The sequence below is a fragment of the Colossoma macropomum genome, unplaced genomic scaffold (assembly GCF_904425465.1).
Source record: "Colossoma macropomum unplaced genomic scaffold, Colossoma_macropomum, whole genome shotgun sequence".
Taxonomy (NCBI): domain Eukaryota; kingdom Metazoa; phylum Chordata; class Actinopteri; order Characiformes; family Serrasalmidae; genus Colossoma; species Colossoma macropomum.
Window position 1 is genome coordinate 28,598,872 of NW_023494806.1, and position 20,000 is coordinate 28,618,871.

Genomic DNA, 20,000 nt, shown 5'->3' on the forward strand with positions numbered 1-20,000 from the left:
TTGGTAAGGCAGCTAAAGCTGGCATTGCAGTAGGTGACCTGGTGTTGACCATCAATGGAGTCAGTACGGACAACATGAACCATCTGGAGGCTCAGAACAAAATCAAAGCCTGCACTGGAAACCTCAGTCTTAACTTGCAGAGGTATTCAAATACTCAGATCAACATCAAACCTGCTCAGAAAACCTGAATCTCACCATGCAGAGGTTCTCAAATATTCAGATCAACATCAAACCTGCTCAGAAAACCTGAATCTGACCATGCAGATGTTCTCAAATACTCAGATCAACATCACTCAAAAACCTCAATCTAACCCTGCAGAGGTGCTCAAATACTCAAATCAACATCAAACCTGCTCAAAAAACCTCAATATGACCATGCAGAGGTACTTAAATACTCAGATCAACATCAAACCTGCTCAGACAATCTCAATGTTACCCTGCAGAGGTACTTAAATACTCAGATCAACATCAAACCTGCTCAGAAAACCTGAATCTGACCATGCAGATGTTCTCAAATACTCAGATCAACATCACTCAAAAACCTCAATCTAACCCTGCAGAGGTGCTCAAATACTCAGATCAACATCAGACCTGCTCAGAAAACCTCAGTCTGACCCTGCAGAGGTTCTCAAATACTCAGATCAACATTAAACCTGCTCGGAGAACCTCAATCTGACCCTGCAGAGGTACTCAAATACTCAGATCAACATCAAACCTGCTCAGATAATCTCAATCTGACCATGAAGAGGTACTTAAGTACTCAGATCAACATCAAACCTGCTCAGAGAATCTCAATCTGACCCTGCAGAGGTACTCAAATACTCAGATCAACATCAGACCTGCTCAGAAAACCTCAATCTGACCCTGCAGAATTACTCAAATACTCAGATCAACATCAAACCTGCTCAGAAAACCTCAATCTGACCATGCAGAGGTACTCAAATACTCAGATCAACATCACTCAAAAATCTCAGTCTGTCCATGCAGAGGTACTCAAATACTCAGATCAACATCAAACCTGCTCAGATAGTCTCAATCTGTCCATGCAGAGGTACTCAAATACTCAGATCAACATCAAACCTGCTCAGAGAACCTCAATCTGACCCTGCAGAGGTACTCAAATACTCAGATCAACATCAAACCTGCTCAGATAACCTCAATATGACCATGCAGAGGTACTCAAATACTCAGATCAACATCAAACCTGCTCAGAAAACCTCAATCTGACCCTGCAGAATTACTCAAATACTCAGATCAACATCAAACCTGCTCAGAAAACCTCAATCTGTCCATGCAGAGGTACTCAAATACTCAGATCAACATCAAACCTGCTCAGATAACCTCAATCTGACCCTGCAGAGGTACTCAAATACTCAGATCAATATCAAACCTGTTCAGAGAACCCTAATCTGACCCTGCAGAGGTTCTCAAATACTCAGATCAACATCACACTTGCTCAGATAATCTCAAAGTGACCCTGCAGAGGAACTCAAATACTCAGATCAACATCAATCCTGCTCAGATTATCACAATCTAACCCTTCAGATGTACTTAAATACTCAGATCAACATCAAACCTGCTCAAAAAACCTCAATCTGACCATAGAGAGACGCTCAAATACTCAGATCAACATCAAACCTGCTCAGAGAACCTCAATATGACCATGCAGAGTTACTCAAACACTCAGATCAACATCAACCCTGCTCAGATAATCTCAATGTTACCCTGCAGAGGTACTCAAATACTCAGATCAACATCAAACCTGCTCAGAGAATCTCAATCTGACCCTGCAGAGGTACTCAAATACTCAGATCAACATCAATCCTGCTCAGATAATCTCAGTCTGACCCTTCAGATGTACTTAAATACTCAGATCAACATTAAATCTGCTGGTAGACTATCTGCCGATGCTGGTCCGATTTGTTGGGCTATAAAATGAAGTATTCTAAATTATATATAAACACATTCATACACTCTACTGCCCTGCCCCAACTGTTAACTGACTGTACTGTGGTTACTAGTGTGACAATGTGTCTCGCTTTACTTCACTTTCTGTTTTTCTGTGCTAAAAGAAAGATTGTGCCATTTCAGTCTAGGTTTGTGACCGAATCAGATCGGATTCATTCCCTCTTTCCCTATGAAAAACCAGCTTGGAATGTTAACAGGCCACTGGGAATACTCCTAAATACCCACTCTACCACTGACCAAAGACATTTTCTATTGGTGCCACTTTTCTGGAGATCAGCATTCGTTAGGATTTCATACCAACTAATTCAAACCTACATAAGCATTTATAAAGGCTTATTTCCAAAAGCAGGCTTCCTTTGTCAATCCTGAGGTCACTTCAGATGTTTTGGAGGTCACTTCATGAGGTCACTTTTTGAAGTAAGCCTTTAATATCTAAGTAGGTTTATGTCGATTGTCATGAAAGCCTTAAGTAGCCTTATAAATGATGCTCTTCGGTTAAGTGTTACCCAACAATATGAAACGTGTTCCATGCTGAATGACTCTCATTTCTAAAACATACACAGCTGGTCAGTGATCTTTAAGTTGACCGATACTACCATATGCTGAGAAAGGCATGCTGTGATGTAATTCATCAAAATAACACTAAATATCGTCACGCTGGCCACCTCTGTGAGTGCCTGTGTGGTGAAACACTTTATCTGAAACTCATCTGAGTGAGTGTGCGTGTGCGTGTAAGAGCTCAGAGAACTGATTTGATATTTAATAACGATAAACAAATAACGGTCTCTCAGATTTACTGCCAGTCTGTATTATTAGAACAGATCTGCCGGTATCAGCAGCATCTGAGAGCTGAGAGTGAGGGCGAGGACCACGATCTGTAAACTGAACTGTTCCTCTGAGCTGAGCTGCTCAGACTTTTAATCATCTACACTCTCCGTCCTGCTGAGGCTCTCAGAGCTCATACACTCAGTCTGTGACTCCACATTCACACGGATTCTGTTTGTGTGATAGGGATGAAAATTAAAGTCAGGTCAGCGAACTCCTGCATTACTGCTATCATTTCTTTTTAAACTTTAAACAAAGTTGCAAAACATCTTAAATGTTAAATGCCAAACTTTAATACTAAAGCAATAACTTCTGGAAATATCGTGCAAATTCCCTTGAAGAGCAGTGGTGTTATCCACTACACTGTACCAACCAGCATTGTCCTACTGTTCTAGATAATGTTTCGCCTTTAACACTTGTTACTGTTTGATATTTACATTAATTATTTATTGAATATGTAGGTGGACTGAATGGAAAATTTCACTTACTTCACTGTCCAGTTCTCCCACAGATTCTTCCAATTCTCACTCATTTTTGTTCATTAAAAGTATGAAAAACAGGCGTTTAGGTGTGATTTAGTCACATGCTTTATTGGTGGAGTCAGTGCAAACAGCCAGACTCTGTGTTTAATGCTGTTTTTACCCATTATTTATCATACAGATCTAAGTGTGTAAGGTGTATCATCAGATTTTCAGAAGACAACCAGAGGTGTTCCCCAGGGGTCTGTTCTAGGGCCAGTCATGTTTAAGGTTTATATAAATGATAAGATGTTAACTGTTGTGATGTTTGTGTAGAAGCTGATGACACTGTGCTGCACTGCTGTGCTGAATCTGTTCACTTGGCTACTCAGTTATTTGCTTTTGTTAGTTTTAATACTTTTGAAAAAAGACCCTAAAAAACCTCAAACTTCTGCTAAATGCAGATAAAACCTAATTTACATTGTTTTTGGTTGCCAGAAGCCTTAACTACACCAACACTCGCTGTAGCGCTTTAGATGTCAGGAAGGCTGGACATGTTTCCTATTATTATCTTGGCATTTGACTTGATAGTAAGCTCTCTTTTGTGTTGAAAGCTGATGGTGAAACGGGTCTGTTCACGCAGAAATAAAGCTTGCTTTCATACGCTGTGTAGAAGAAAAGTGGTGCAGACACACATTCTTCATTATGGAGATGTGTAATCTGGTGTAATCGAGTTTCTTTGTGCTCAGAAAAACCTTTGATGCTGTTTATCCTTTGTCTCTCAGGTTTATAAGTTATACTACAGACACTCTGATTGTTGTCTTAAAGTGTTTAAGAGGGGAGTAGCCTTCTCTGAGGGTACGGACGGACCACCGCTGCTGCTTGTTTATTTATAAAGCCATTAGCTGCCTTCATATAGCTCCGCTCTGTTACACTAGAAGGTCAATAAGCTGAATAACGTATTGACTTGTGGTCAGGCTCACGCCGGCCCAGCGACAGACTGTGGCAAAGATGACTGGTGGACACATTTACTATTATACATTTAGTACATGCAGTTTCACATTCTTCAGTTTCTTTTGCTACTCTTGATTGGTAGTGACCTACACTGCAAACAGTGACCTCTTACAAAGTGAAAAAATCTTAAACATAGTCAAAACATCTAATATTTCTCATTATGAGACTGATGTAAAGATACTATAAGACTATTTCACTTATTTCTAGCCATGTTTAACTTGTTTTAAGTAATATTATCTAGTGAAATATTCATATTCAATTGGCAGATCATTTTACTTGTTTGGAAAAGTAATGCAGATAGTTTGGCATATATCCAGAAACAATCTGCCAATGAATAAAGCAGTTTCATAGGATAAAATGACTAAAGACTAGTAAAAATGTCTACAAATAAATTAGTCTTATAATATTCTTACAATAGTCTCCTAACGAGAAATATTGGATATATCGACCAAATTTGTGATGTTTTCACTTGAAAAGATCTATTTTTTTGCAGTGTAGGTCTAAAGAGTGTCTATATATATATATATATATATATATATATATATATATATATATGCACACTCAGAAACATAGAACTGAGTCTTGTACATGTTCAGAAAACAAATTGTTGATTTTAACTGAAGTGACCCATTTTAAAATGTACTTAAAGTAATAATGTTGAAAGAACGTGAATATTCCAATCATTCATGAGTCAATCAGCTCAGATTAAAGAGAATGTTTTTCCAGTTCTCAGTGGATTTGCTGTCATGGGATCCACACCCAAATACACGATATCTGTCTTAAAAATGGAAAACTTTCAAGATTACTCAGCTATTTTAAGTTAGGAAAATTTTTAATTAAATTTTTCTACATTTAAAGATTTTATTGGGTCTGGGCTCCACCTATTTGCATATTTGACTTTGCGTGGGGGCTTCTTCTCTCAGGTGGACGCTTACATTCTGTATGTTAGTTAACAGCATAGCTTGTTCTGTCTCTGAGTGTGGTTCTAAATGGTTCTAAACAGTTTTAAACGGACTGGGAACCACAGTGACCACCTCTAAACCACCTTTAAACTGATCTCAAAGCTTTTCAGAGTATGTTACGAAAATCTTATCAAGCTGAAATCAGTCCAATCAAATCAAACGACCCAAAAACAATGGAAAATATTTCTGCTGAAGTGTGATAACGAAACAAAACAATCGATTACATCAATCAGATCACTTCAAAGCAGGAGAGCAGCCAGCTGGCAGTACTGGAACACCAAGAGACACAGTAGAGCAGAGGGCTTTAGTGCCACAGCGTCTCTGAGGCTTTAGGATATTCTACACCCCACATACATCATCATACAGTTAAACAGGCAGCGGGTTTAATTTAATTTCACGTAGAGTTGCATCCAAATTCCATGTTTGCTGTCAAAATAAAGTAACACATCCTCTAAAAAGAACACATTTTAGTACACATACATTTAACATACTGGGGGAAAATGAAACATAAAATGTAGCCTTCGCCAAAATTATAGCACATTTAATATTTTTTAATATAAAAATATAAAGTATACTGAGTTTTATTTACTTCTAATATGTTAAACTGACCAGAAGAATAGAAATCGTGCACTAAAATCTGCAGAGAAATGTCATCATGAATGGGTTCTCTGTACTGTGTTCACTTATTTTCACTTAGAAAATCAACAAAACGTTTGCAAACAGCTTTAAATACTGCAATATCAATATTTTTGAAAATGAACTCCAGACGTCCCAGTATTTACCGGGAATGTACTGGATTCTGTTCTCACACAGAATCATGAGTCCTCGTGGTCATTTCCCAGGAACTCTACTGGATCTCCTGTTCAGACAGCTTACACACCCCTTCAAGCAGTCTTACTGTCCATGTGGCCGTCATCAGTGCAGCAACATTCAGCCTCAACTATATTAAACCCTCAGCTCAGTGTTCTTATTTACCCTCTGATGAGGTCATTCAGGCTGTCTAAATACCCCCTATAGTTTAGTGTAGGAGGTTCTGTATGAATGAGCAGTGCTGTGGGGCAGTTGGTCAGAACACCGGGTCGGTTCTGCTGGGTACTCAGACTCAGGACTGACCTTCTGGTTTAATCACTGTTACATTCCCTGGTAACAGTGCACGTGTGAAAGGGTGTGTGAGAGTGAGGGGTATAGCTGAGGCATTCTGGGAAGAAGATTTGCTGTTCTGGAATCTTCTAGAAATGTAGGAGTTCAAATATCAGAGAGAGAGAGAGAGAGAGACAGAGAGAGAGAGGGAGAGAGAGAGAGAGAGACAGAGAGAGAGAGGGAGAGAGAGACAGCATTGGATTGTTCTAGAAGGTTAAGTCTGGATTTCTTACGTCACTCGGAGCTTCTCACACATTCAGTAACAGATACCACACACACACGCACACACACACGCACACACACACACACGCACACACACACACACACACACACGCACAGAATGCAGTGGAATCAAATACTGTGTGTGTGTGCGTGTGTGTGTGTGTGTGCGTGTGTGTGTGCGTGTGTGTGTGCGTGTGTGTGTGTGTGTGTATGTTTTACAGGGATCGTTTACTTTTCCCAGCAGAACTCCAGCTTTCCGAATCCTTAACGATCTCGTTAATTACCGGCCTGTGGAGTCTGACACACACTCACACTTAAAGCACAACGTCTGTGATTTTGTTTATTGCTAAATGTTTTCATTTATAGCTAAATGTTTTTGTTTATAGCTAAATGTTTTTGTTTATTGCTAAATGTTTTTGTTTATAGCTAAATGTTTTTGTTTATAGCTAAATGTTTTTGTTAATTGCTAAAGGTATTTGTTTATTGTTTGTTTTTCAGAGTGCCCAGTGTTCAAAAACCAGCTGTACCTCCAAAGGTATGAGCTCCATACACACACACACACACACACACACACACACACACACACACACACACACACCTATACACACATGCCTTTTCACACATTTTTACACACATAAGGAAGGAGACAAAATAATTGAAACACCACAGGAAATACTTTTCCTCAGTGGCCACTTTATTAGAAACACCTACCTTGTGCTTCCACTCAGTGGCCACTTTATTAGAAACACCTACCTTGTCCTTCCACTCAGTGGCCACTTTATTAGAAACACCTACCTTGTGCTTCCACTCAGTGGCCACTTTATTAGAAACACCTACCTTGTCCTTCCACTCGGTGGCCACTTTATTAGAAACACCTACCTTGTGCTTCCACTCGGTGGCCACTTTATTAGAAACACCTACCTTGTGCTTCCACTCAGTGGCCACTTTATTAGAAACACCTACCTTGTCCTTCCACTCAGTGGCCACTTTATTAGAAACACCTACCTTGTGCTTCCACTCAGTGGCCACTTTATTAGAAACACCTACCTTGTGCTTCCACTCAGTGGCCACTTTATTAGAAACACCTACCTTGTACTTCCTCTAACTGGCCACTTTATTAGAAACACCTTTATTGTGGTATCAGGTGAACTGCAGTCTGTAACACCTACATGGTGGAACTATAAGGTTTGTAATAAAGTGGTCAGTGAATATTTCAGGTGTGTTTCTGTTGTTTTGTCCACTCCTGTATTTATAAATTCTCCTCTTCTAGCTGGATTATGATATTTTGAGTTCTGAAATATTCTGTGGTGGATTCTGTTTAACATCTATAGAGATATTACTGTTCTCCTCTGAGACAGACAGACAGACAGAGTGAGAGGCTGAATTTATGGACGTTTGTGAATGTGTCTCTGTTTGTGTTCACTCATCAGTTACCATCTCAAAGTCCTCACAGCTTCATCACATCATCACGCTTCCTCTAAAGCAGCACATCGATACAAAACCCAAATCCGAGAAAGTTGGAACAAATGTAAATAAAACAGAAAGTGGTGATTTTTAAATCCACTTTGATCTGTAATTAAACAAAATCATTACAAAGACAAGTAATGTTTTACTTCATCAGTTTCAATGTTTTTCTTTTCAAATATACACTCATTCTGATATTGATGCCTGTAACACATGCAAAAAAAGTTGGGACAGGAGCAATTTAAGACTAAAAACAATGTTCAGTAAAGATGCAGTTATGCTCGGGTATAAAAGGAGCATCCCGAAGAGGCTTTGTGAGCGAGGACGGGTTGAGGCCACTTTGACAAAAATGTATCTAATAAAAATTCAACGGTGTGAAAACAACAATCCTCAGTGAGAGACTGTAATGATTTTAGGTATTACATTTTTTTAGGTACTTCACCCTCTGCAGTGCATAATATAATCAAAATATTCAGGGAATCCAGAGAAATCTTTGTACCTGAAGGAAAAGCCAGAAAACCACAAATGAAAGACCTTTGATCCCTCAGACTGCGCTGCATTAAAACCTGGCATGTTTCTCTGATGGATATCACCACATGAGCTTGGGAATACTTTAACAAACTGTCATCAATAAACAATGTTCATTGCTGCATCCACAAATGCAGGTTGCACTGTTGAACTCACATATCAACAATGTCCAGAAACGCCGCCAACTTCTCTGGGCTCAAGCTTATCTGAAATGGACTGATGCTCAGTGGAAACGTGTTTTGTGGTCTGACGAGTCAACCTTTCAGATTGAACATCATGTTCCTCAGGCCAAAGAACAAAAGGACCATCCAGATTGTTACCAGCGTAAAGTTCTAAATCCAGTGCCTGTCATGGTGTGTTACAGCAGCACGGCTGTGTAATCAGAGAGTGCAGGTTCTAGACTGACCTGCTTTCTGCTTTCTGAACGGGCTCATGTTGTGTCTTCAGTCCCTAAATGTTTACCCTAAATGTGTGCTGTTAAAGTCCTGTCCCAACCTTTTTGGAACATGCTGCAGGCATCACATTTGGAATGTGCATATATTTACAAAAAAACTATAAGGTTCATGAGGTAAAACGTCATTATATTTATATACACAATCTACAAATATAGTAGTAATTATTATAAAAGTTACATTAGCATCTAACTGAACTGTATCTAGTCTTTGCCGTGTGGGCAGCAGTTTGTGTGTTTGTTGGTGTGTATGTGCATTTTCATGTATTTGTGTGCTTCCTTCATATGTAGGATGTTTCAACTGAAATCATCACATCACTTTCCTTGACTACCCCTCCCTCCCCTCCCTCTGACACTGCAAACTCCTCCCACATCAGCTCCACCTCCAATCAGACAATACTTCCTTTTGAGGGGGTGGGGCCACAGCACACACAATCTTCGACATCTGCTCTTAGCCCCACCCCAACTGCCTTAAACACCTCCCACTTTCACACCACCTCGTCCTCTTTATCTGGAGTCACAGACGACTCGACCATTCAGCTGCCGGCGATGCCTCGGCCCTCCGTCTACAACACGCCCATCAAGCTGTACTCCAATGATAACGCCCGAGAGGCAGCGCTGGGGCAGGGGAGGGGCCTGCTGGAGGCGCAGCTCAGTGGGTAAGAGTTTGATTGACCTGTGGTTCAGCCAGTAATGACACACACTGATGGAGGTGTCCAACTGAACAGGCAGCACATTCCAAAGTGCTGGACTCAATTTTGGGAACGTTAGAGGAGGGATAATTACAGAAATCATGCTCCATGTTCTGTTACTCAATTTTGGTGTTAGTAGCGAAGTCCAGAACATTGAACAGCTGCTACTTCAGCACACTAGGTGGCGCTTTGTGTCTTTTACACTTTAGATGGTGAGAAGAAGTCTAGCCGTTCACTCACAACAGCAACACTGGCAGGACTTGCTGTTTCCATAAATCTGCTTTCCTATATTATTTAAAAATATTTTTTTCAAAGCCATTTCAAACCTTTTTTTATATAATACATCAAAAGATGCCCTTTGTTTTCTTCAGAGTAAAATGTAATTCTTGTTTCTTACTTAACATTGAGCATTCGGAAGTATGTATTATTATTAGCTATAATAATCATTATTATGTGTATTGTGTTAAAACCTTGCAGAACATGGCTGCTTTATTCATGTCCAGAAACTCGTTGGCCTGCTGGGTGACTGAACAGCAGACTGAGTTCTAAATCTCAGGAGGCTAAAAATAAGCAGCATCCTCAGCAGCTGTGCAGTTACTGTCTGAGTGATGCTCATATGGCAGATGATCTCATCCTCACATATTACGAGATATACAGTCGCTCCATAAAGTCCTCCTCCACTGTATCATCTCTGCTTAAACTCTCATTTACTGAAACATCTTCCCAGAACAACACCTTCAAAAAACATCTTCCAAAAAATCCTTTAGAAAACAGCTTGCAGAAACCATCTCTCAAAAACACCTGCCAGAGAGTCTTCTAGAAAACACCTTCCAGAAAACATTTTCCAGATAACATCTTCCCGAAAACACCCTCCAAAGATATCTTCCAGAAAACACCTTCCAAAAACACCATGCAAAACAACGCCTTCCAAAAAATACCTTCCAGAAACACCTTCCAGATATCATCTTCCAAAAACATCCTTTAGAAAACAGCTTGCAGAAACCATCTCCCAAAAACACCTGCCAGATAACATCTTCCAAAAACATCTTCCAAAAACACCTTCCAAAAACACCTGCCAGATAACATCTTCCAAAAACATCTTCCAAAAACACCTTCCAGATAACATCTTCCAAAAACATCTTCCAAAAACACCTTCCAGATAACATCTTCCAAAAACATCCTTTAGAAAGCAGCTTCTTCAAAAAACAACAGCCAAAAAGCATCTTACACAAAACACAGTCCAAAAGAGAAAGAGAAAACTTTTTTCCAGAAAAGGTCTTTCAGGGAGCATCTTCCAGAAAACACTTTCCAGAAACATTATCTCTTGGTCAGTACACAGCATTTGCGTGTGTGTTGCAGCATTTGATGTAAGTGTGTGTTTATATTTAGTACTGAGTTAAACTATCTGTGCTGGGTGTGTGTGTGTGTGTGTGTGTGTGTGTGTGTGTGTGTGTGTGTTTATAGATGGACATTTCTGGGCAACAGCACCACATCTCTAATTACACACACACAAACACACACTCTCACACACACACACACACTGAGTGCGGTGCTGAGATGCTGTAGTGTGTGTGTGTATGTGTGTGTGTGTGTGTGTGTGTGTGTGTGTGTGTGTGTGTGTGTGTGTGTTCTCTGCTCCGGCTGTCTGTCTCAGAGGAGTTACTGCTACTGAACTGAGCTTCTTCAGGTTTTATGTTATGATACTAATGATTAATGTGGAGATGATAATCATAATGGTGATTGTGATAGTAATCATGTTAGTATGCTATGTATGATGGTGATGGTAATGGTAGTTATGACATTAATGATTAATGTGGTGATGATAATCGTAATGGTGATTGTGATAGTTATGATATTAATGATTAGTGTGGAGATGATAATCATAATGGTGATTGTGATAGTAATCATGTTAGTATGTTATGTATGGTAGTATGTTATGATGGTGGTGATGATGTGATAATGATGGAGATGGCAGTGATGATGGTAATGATAGTAATGATAATGATGATTATGGTGGTGTTGGTAATGAAAACGGTAATGGTGATGACATTAATAATGGTGATGTAATGATGACAGTAATGATATAATGATAGTAATGATAATGGTGATTATGATGGTGATGGTAATGGTAGTTATGATATTGATGATTAATGTGGTGATCATAATGGTAATGGTGATTATGATAGTTATGATATTAATGATTAATGTGGAGATGATAATCGTAATGGTGATGATATTAATAATGGTGATGGTAATGATGATATAATGATAGTAATGATAATGGTGATTATGATGGTGATGGTAATGGTAGTGATGATGATGGTAATGATGATAATGTTTGTGTTGATGATAGTTATGATATTGATGATTATTCTGGGGATGATAATCGTAATGGTGATTATGATAGTAGTGATAATGGTGGTTATGGTGGTGGTGGTGATTTGATAATGATAGAGATGGCAGTGATGATGGTAATGATTGTAATGGTGATTATGTTGGTGATGATGATGTCATGATTATGATGAATGTTTACTTTCTTGCTCTTTTCCACAGACGACTACAGTGACAATAAAGTCAGTATGCCGGTGGTGTGTGGCTGTGTGTGTGTTTGTTGTGATAGTGTAGTGTGTGTAGTGGAGTTTGTGTGTGAAGGGCTGCTCCACCAATGCTTTATAAATCTCAGGGTCTAAAAACCCAGACAGCAGAAAACTGAGATGTTTAACAGCAGCCTGACAGTAATCACTGGGTAATGAATTGAATCCAGGATGAATTTTGTATGTTGGTTTTGTTTAATTAAATAGCAAAATCTTCTCATAGAGACAGCTGTGCAGCATGTTTTACTGGGTGTGTTCTGTAGGGTAATGCTAATGTGAACATCTGGGCAATGACCTAATTCAAGCTATCTGTGGGAATCTGGGAGAATGGCATTGATAATTATTCTGAACCAATTAGCCAATCAAATTCTACACATTATATAAAACAACCTCATCTGAGAGAACTGATAAGCCTTCAATAGGGCTTCAGCTTTTTGTCATGATGGAGCAGCCTTTTACCTGCTTTACTAGCATGGATTTGTTTATATGTGAATTTTACCTGCATGTATTTTAGTTTTGCATGTAAAATTTCAGTTTTGAGGAGCTTGGTGAGTAACTTTTTAAAATAAACAATGGTAAGTATTTACAACCTTGTTTCCAAAAAAGTTGGGACACTATGCAAAATGTAAATAAAAGCACAATGCAATGATGTTTAAATCATGTAAACCCTATATATAATTGAAAATAGCACAAGGACCACATACCAACTATTGAAATTGAGAATTTTGTTAAAATTAATAATCATTTTAAATTAAAAATTTAAAACAAGAAAAAACTGGTAAAGGTCTGTAATGCTAAAAAACACCTGGTGAAACATCTCACAACTAATAAGGTTAATTAACAGGTCAGTAACATGATTGGGTACAAAAGAGCATCTCAGAGAGGCGGAGTCTTTCAGAAGTAAAGATGAGGAGGGGTTCACCACTCTGTGAAAGACTGCACCATCAAATAGTGCAACAATTTAAGAATAACTTTTCTCGACATTAAATAGCAAAGAACTTTAGCTTCTCATCATCTACGGTACATAATATCATTAAAAGATTCAGAGAATCTGGAGAAATCTCTGTATGTGAGGGACGAGGCCAAAAACCAGTATTTGCTGGCCGTGATCTTTGGGCCCTCAGGCAGCACTGCATTAAAAACAGACATGATTCTGTAGTGGAAATCACTGCATGGGCTCAGAAACACTTCTGAAAACCACTGTCTGTGAAAACAGTTCATCACTGCATCCATAAATATAAGTTAAAACTCTAAATCGCAAAGAAGAAACCAAATATAAGCAGGATCCAGAAACGCTGCCACCTTCTCTGGGCCCGAGCTCATTTAATGAGCATTTAATGGAGGGGAAGTAGAAAAGTGTCCTGTGGTTCGATGAACCAAAATTTGAAATTCCTCTTGTAAATCAAGGACGCTGTGTCCTCTGGGCTAAAGAGGAGAGGGACCAACTGTCTTGTTATCAGTCACAGTTCAAAAGCCAGTATTCATGATGGTATAGGGGGCATTAGTGCACATGGCATGTGTGACTCACACATCTGTGAAGGCTCCATTAATGCTGCATGATATGTGCAGGTTTTGGACAACATTTGCTGCCATCCAGACAACGTCTTTTTCAGGGAAGTCCTTGATTATTTCAGCAAGACAATGTAAAACCACATTCTGCATGTATTACAACAGCATGGCTCTGTAGTAAAAGAGTCTGGGTGCTAAACTGGTCTGCCTGCAGTCCAGACCTGTCACCACTGAAAACATCTGGCACATTATGAATTGAAAAATATGAAAAGGAGACACAAAATTAGTCTCCTCAGTTCCCAAATGCTTACAGAGTGTTATTAAAAGAAGAGGTGATGAAACACAGTGGTAAACATGCCCCCATCCCAACTTTTTTGGAACGTGTTGCCGGCATGAAATTCAAAATTTTTAAAAAAACAATTGGTGAGTTCAGACCATGCCTTCAACATGGTGGAGGTAGTATGAGAGAAGGCTGATTGAGGGAGGGGGAGAACTCTGAGAACTTGGGCTGGAGTTCTGGGCAGCTTCTGCCTGTAGCTAGAAGGCCAGACCCTCTCATAGCTGTAGTAGGACTGATGTAGGCGTGAGGAACAGGGAGGAGATGGGTGGCAGTGGGGATTGCGGAACCTCATCACGGAAATGGAAGGTGAGGGTATGAATTTATAGGGCGTTAGATTGAAAGAAGGAGGGGTTTCAGGCATGTTCCTCCCCCCAAACTTCAGTTATAACATACATTATAACTACATTAAAATTTATCAGTTCCAACATGTGATATGTTGTCTTTGTACTATTTGCAATTAAATATAGTGTTTAAATGATTCACACATCATTGAATTCAGTTTTTATTTACATTTTGCATAGCATCCCTTTTTTGGATCAACTTTTTTTTGTAAACAGGGCTGTGGATGCTATGTATTTTAAGCAAAAGTAGTTGTACTTCTGCTCACTGGCCACTTTAAAAGCTCAGTTACAGTTATAGACTGTAATCCATCTGTTGCTGTAGTTTATGAGCCCTTCTCTGCTCTATGGCTTCAGGGCTGCTGTTCTCCAGATATTACTCAGGTGGTGGATCATTCTCTGGTAGTGTGTGCGGTGCTGGTATGAGTGTATCAGACACCGTAGTGTTGTTGGAGTTTTCACACTCGTCCTGCTATAGCCTCTGAAACCTACAGCAAGGACTGACTCCTGAGAATGAGCCGCAAGAACACAGTTACCTGCTTTCTGCAGTTAAAGGATCCTGACAGTTTGGTTGGTGTTTGTATCCTTCCGAGGTTGCTGTCCAGTCTGAAGTCCACTGCTGTCTTCAAATTCTTGATGAATGAAGTGAGGAATGGACAGAAGATGATGAAAAGTGCAGATGCCAGCCCTGTATGTACAGGGAAAGTCAGAGACTCTTCATTTCCTTTGGTCACATGAGCCATTATCACAGCAGAAACTGGCAGAGGATCTTGATAAATTTGGCAGAGTGGCCAAACTTGAGAAGCACCCCCCACAGGAGCTCTCTGTCCGTGACCTATGAAAAGGTCTGAATGTTATTCTTGGCACTTCTCCTGAAGTTGCAGTGCTGTGAAGATCATGTCGACCTGCTGTTCCTAAACTCACACTGTGGTTCAGTGTGGGAACCTATTCAGGTACTAGTGTGTCTTTGTGATGATGTTGGACAGCCTCTGTAGCACCTCAGCTACAGCAGCAAGGAAATACATCCCCCCTTGTCTTACTGCAGAGAGACTAGCTATCTTTTTTAAGTAAATTGTGATGGTGTTTGCAGCCCTCTACTCTTGGGCGATGCTCTCATCAGCCTGGACATCAACAATACGTCTTGAACTATGAAGAATTTCTGATGGTGATCCACAATTGATGCTGCAGTTTAGACCAAGATTAAGCTTAATCCATGTCTGGGAAACCAGCCCTACACGTCATTAGAGTTCACCTGCTTTCTTCTGAAATGAAGGGTATTAATAGTGAGTTTGTGCTGCAGTAACAGCCTCTACTATTCTGGGAAGGCTTTACTAGATTTTGCTGTGAGGATTTGATTGAGCGTTAGTGAGGTCGGGTACTGATGATGGATGGCCAGTTCTCCAAATCATCCCAAAGGTACTGGATGGAGCTCAATCACTCCAGAGAACACAGTTCCACTGCTCCACAGCCCAATGCTGGGGGGCTTTATACCCCTCTAGCCCATGCTTGGCATTGGACATGGTGACCTTAGGGTCATGTGACCTGCTCATGTGTAGCTTAGCTGCTCCAGAGTGTCCCATTCTTTTGGTCAATGCTTTTCTGTTGTGCTGTGTGCACTCAATTGAACACCTCTGTCAGCAATGCACGTACCTCAAAGCTGCAGAATTCACTCATTAGACAGACTGTCTGGATACTTTTTCCCTTTTTCAGGAGTTCTGTAAGGAATGCTGTGACCATAGTCTCATTAGGGCAGCTAGGGCAGCAATATTGATGTTGTAGTGCATCAGTTCCATAGCAACCAGTGCTGTCATCTGATGGGGTCTATCAAGTTAACATGAGACCCCAGAGGGTTCTCACATTCCACATTGCCATTTTCAAGACTATTGCCTTTTTATTATGACTACTGAGTGTAATGTCGTCCAAGGCATCCAGTATTATTTTGAGTGGTCGATTTTTAGACTGCCTGTTCTAGCTTTTTTTTGAGGTGAGCAGTGGGATCCCTAAATAGAGTGGCTCAGGAGGGCAGCCACCACCCAGTTCGACTTGTATGACCTCACTAGGGACTTCCAGCTCTTTCTAACCTGCTCCATCATCAGACTGTACTGTACTGCATCACACCACACTTGCAAGATGGTGCGTATCTCAGGAAAAGAAGGTGAATTTCCTGGTACATTTATGCTTGGACCATGTTACTTTTTGTGAAGAAGAGTTCTTCCAAGGTTTTTGTGCAAGACATCCAGTAGTTGGCTGTTGCTAGGGCTTCTTGCACATTGCTCCTGAAGACCACTTCTGACTTGCCTGGAGCTAAAAGGTTCTTAAACCTGGCAGTACTTTTGCTACCATGCTGTGTCCCAGTTCACCCAAAGGGCCAGCCAGTGGCAGCAGGTTGAAAGCCAGAGGGTTTCAAGCAGGTGGCCAAGAAACCTGCAATCTCCCTCTTGCTACTGTATTACCCAGCTAGACTCATCACTATACACTGCATGCCTGGAGCGCTCATATGTACGTCCACTCATCCTGAGAATTCAGATTTATTGACAGTGGATGAGTGATGAGTGCTGGGAAGCACAACCTCAGCATGACCAGCATGTTCTGCATAGTGATTGTGTTTGTGTGAGTCCAGGGTAAAGAGGAAAGTGATCAACATTACAGTACAGTGCGCCCCCTAGTGCCCTAACACACATATACATATACACTTGTCTAGTTATAAACTCCATCCAAATACTGAAATAGTAACTCCTCCCATTATCTTTTCCTTTTCCAGCGCTCCTGCTACTGTTAGTAAAGTTCCAGTTAACAGGTAAAAACTAAACATCCTGAGGATCCACCCAACAGAACCCACACAATATATACAATCTGTTCAGATGTTTTTACACTGCACAAAGAACATTAGGAACCAGAAATGTGCTTTTTTCAACTGTCTAGTACTGAATGGGTGTAGTTTTGTGTTTTTTATGCTCAATATTGATGAACGACAATTTAGTGAATTCTTTACTCTTCCATGTGAAGATAAAGTCACCAAGCACTATTATAGCACCACTAAGAATATCAGAATTGAAAGTACACTCTTAAAAAGATGGTTCTTTAAGGGTGCTTGAAGTAAAGAAAATGGTTCTGTATAGGACCATAAACACTCAGTGTTCTGTGCATCACGAAAGGGTTCTGCAGATTGATGAAAAATGTTCTGTAGATGGTTCTATGTAACACCATAGGGGTTCTTCTATTGTAACAAGCTTGATGTCATAACAATAGAAGAACCCTTTTTGGTTCTAAATAGAACCATCTACAGCACATTCTCCATGCAAAAAACCCTTCACTCATGCAATGGGCTCTTTCAATGCTAATGGTTTTATATAGAATCATTTTCTTTACTAAAAACTATTGAAGAACCATCTTTTTAAGAGTGTTGGCCTAGAACCATATGTTTTGTGGTTCGTTCTAGTCCATTCTAGTTTTGACTGTGCAGTGGAAAAACACCCTTAGAGTTCTCACAGATTTCAGCTTGTTTCTCCCTTTTCGTCCTCCTGCCTCATTGTTTATGTTGTTTTGTATGTTCTGTGTGTTCAGGATCCCCCGTAAGCCCATCACACAGACCGATATAGAGTTCTACCACGTTCCCACTCACGCTGACGCCAGCAGGAAGCGCATCATGGAGGACACAGAAGACTGGAGGCCAAGGACAGGAACATCTCAGTCCCGCTCCTTCCGTATCCTCGCCCAAATCACCGGCACCGAGGCTGAGGGAGGTGAGTGATACGCTGAAAACGCACCCAACGTTTTTTCCATCAAATTTACTCAAAGCAATAAAAGGCTGAGCTGTGTTGTAACACAGAGGATGCTGAGGCTGATCCAAGTGTAGGAAACCTTTATTACTCTGAATCTCGGACACATAAACGTTTTTTCCTTAAACCAGAAGCCACAGTCAGAATACCAGAACCCAAAGATTCAGAGCTCTGAGTCAAACCCAGCCAACACGAGAGGAACGCAGCTCTGAAATGCAGAGTAAACACAAACAGGAACCCATAAAAGTTCAGTTTGTAAACAAAAACTAAATAGAAACGACCTACAGAAAATTGCTCAGAGGCTGGGAGACAGCGACCTCTGGAGGTGGGATGAGTGACCTTCAGGCTGACCCCAAATGGAGGTCCAGACGCACCTGATGGTGATTTCCATCATTCATGTAGATCAGAAGTTTGGCTTCTTTGCTTTTCCTGCTGTGGTTGGTGTTGTTGGGTTGTTGTTGGTGAGTTGTGTTGCACTGTGGGTAATTGCATCATTTCTCCTCTCCAGAGTGTCTCTACTGTAGTTTTATAGTTCATGCGGTTTATCTGCTGTAACTGTTCAGCTTTCCTATAAACTGAACAGGAAAAAATGTGTTCATACATAAATTATTCTTTTTCCATCATGAATATTTCAAAATGTCAACATACTTTATACATGAAACCCTTTAGGTAGAAACCTGCCTGATGTACTGTGTGTCATATGCTCTCTCTCTGTCTCTCTCTCTCTGTCTCTCTTTCTCTCTCTCTGTCTCTCTCTCTCTCTCTCTCCAGCTCAGCCAAAGGAGACTGAGACTGCTAAGCAGACCGTGAAGTGAGTATCAGTGCTGCCTGAGTAGATGATGTTCTGCCTGTTTTGTGGTAACCAGCCTTCTTTTAAATTGGCACATACACTCTGTATGTGTGTGTGTGTGTGTGTGTGTGTGTATCTACACTGAGTAAGTAGGAATATAGTGCCTCTCGGTCAGAATATTGTACCTCTACATTAGAATATTTTGCCCCTCATTATTATAGACTATTATGTCTCTCCATTGAAATATCGTAGCCCCTACATTGAGACATTGTACCCCTCAGATTATTGTGCCAATCTGTTGGATTATTGTACCCCTCAGCTGGAATATTATGACCTCACATTTGGAATATTGTACTCCTCAATTAGAATATTGTGTGCCTCTGGTTGGAATATTAGGCCCTCTCATTTGGAATATTGTGCCCCTCAGCCAGAATATTGTGCCCCTCAATTGGAATATTGTGCCCTCCTGTTGGAATGTTGTGCCCTCTCAGTCAGAATATTGTGCCCCTTAGTTGGAATATTGTGCTCCTTAGTTGGAATATTGTCCCCTTCCAGTCAGAATGCTGTACTCCTCAGTTGGAATATTGTGCCCCTTAGTTGGAATATTGTGCTCCTTAGTTGGAATATTGTCCCCTTCCAGTCAGAATGCTGTACTCCTCAGTTGGAATATTGTGCCCCTTAGTTGGAATATTGTCCCCTTTCAGTCAGAATGCTGTACCCCTCAGTTGGGATATTGTGCCGCTTAGTTGGAATATTGTACCCTTTCAGTCAGAATGCTGTACCCCTCAGTTGGAATATTGTGCCCCTTAGTTGGAATATTGTACCCTTTCAGTCAGAGTATTGTGCTCCTTATTTGGAATATTGTACCCTTTCTGTCAGAATGCTGTACCCCTCAGTTGGAATATTGTGCCCCTTAGTTGGAATAT

General features: G+C 40.4%; 1 protein-coding gene across 1 annotated transcript in view; it reads left to right on the forward strand.

The window, feature by feature from the left end:
• pdlim5a (PDZ and LIM domain 5a) overlaps positions 1-20,000 on the forward strand; it is a 30,341-nt gene that overhangs the window by 4,657 nt on the left and 5,684 nt on the right. Inside the window, exons 3-8 of the mRNA XM_036597844.1 lie at positions 1-142; positions 7,088-7,124; positions 12,278-12,297; positions 17,267-17,302; positions 18,070-18,248; positions 19,056-19,095. The exon at positions 1-142 is cut by the window's left edge and continues 10 nt beyond it. Coding sequence (XP_036453737.1) covers positions 1-142; positions 7,088-7,124; positions 12,278-12,297; positions 17,267-17,302; positions 18,070-18,248; positions 19,056-19,095 — 454 coding nt within the window. The remainder of the gene's footprint in view (positions 143-7,087; positions 7,125-12,277; positions 12,298-17,266; positions 17,303-18,069; positions 18,249-19,055; positions 19,096-20,000) is intronic.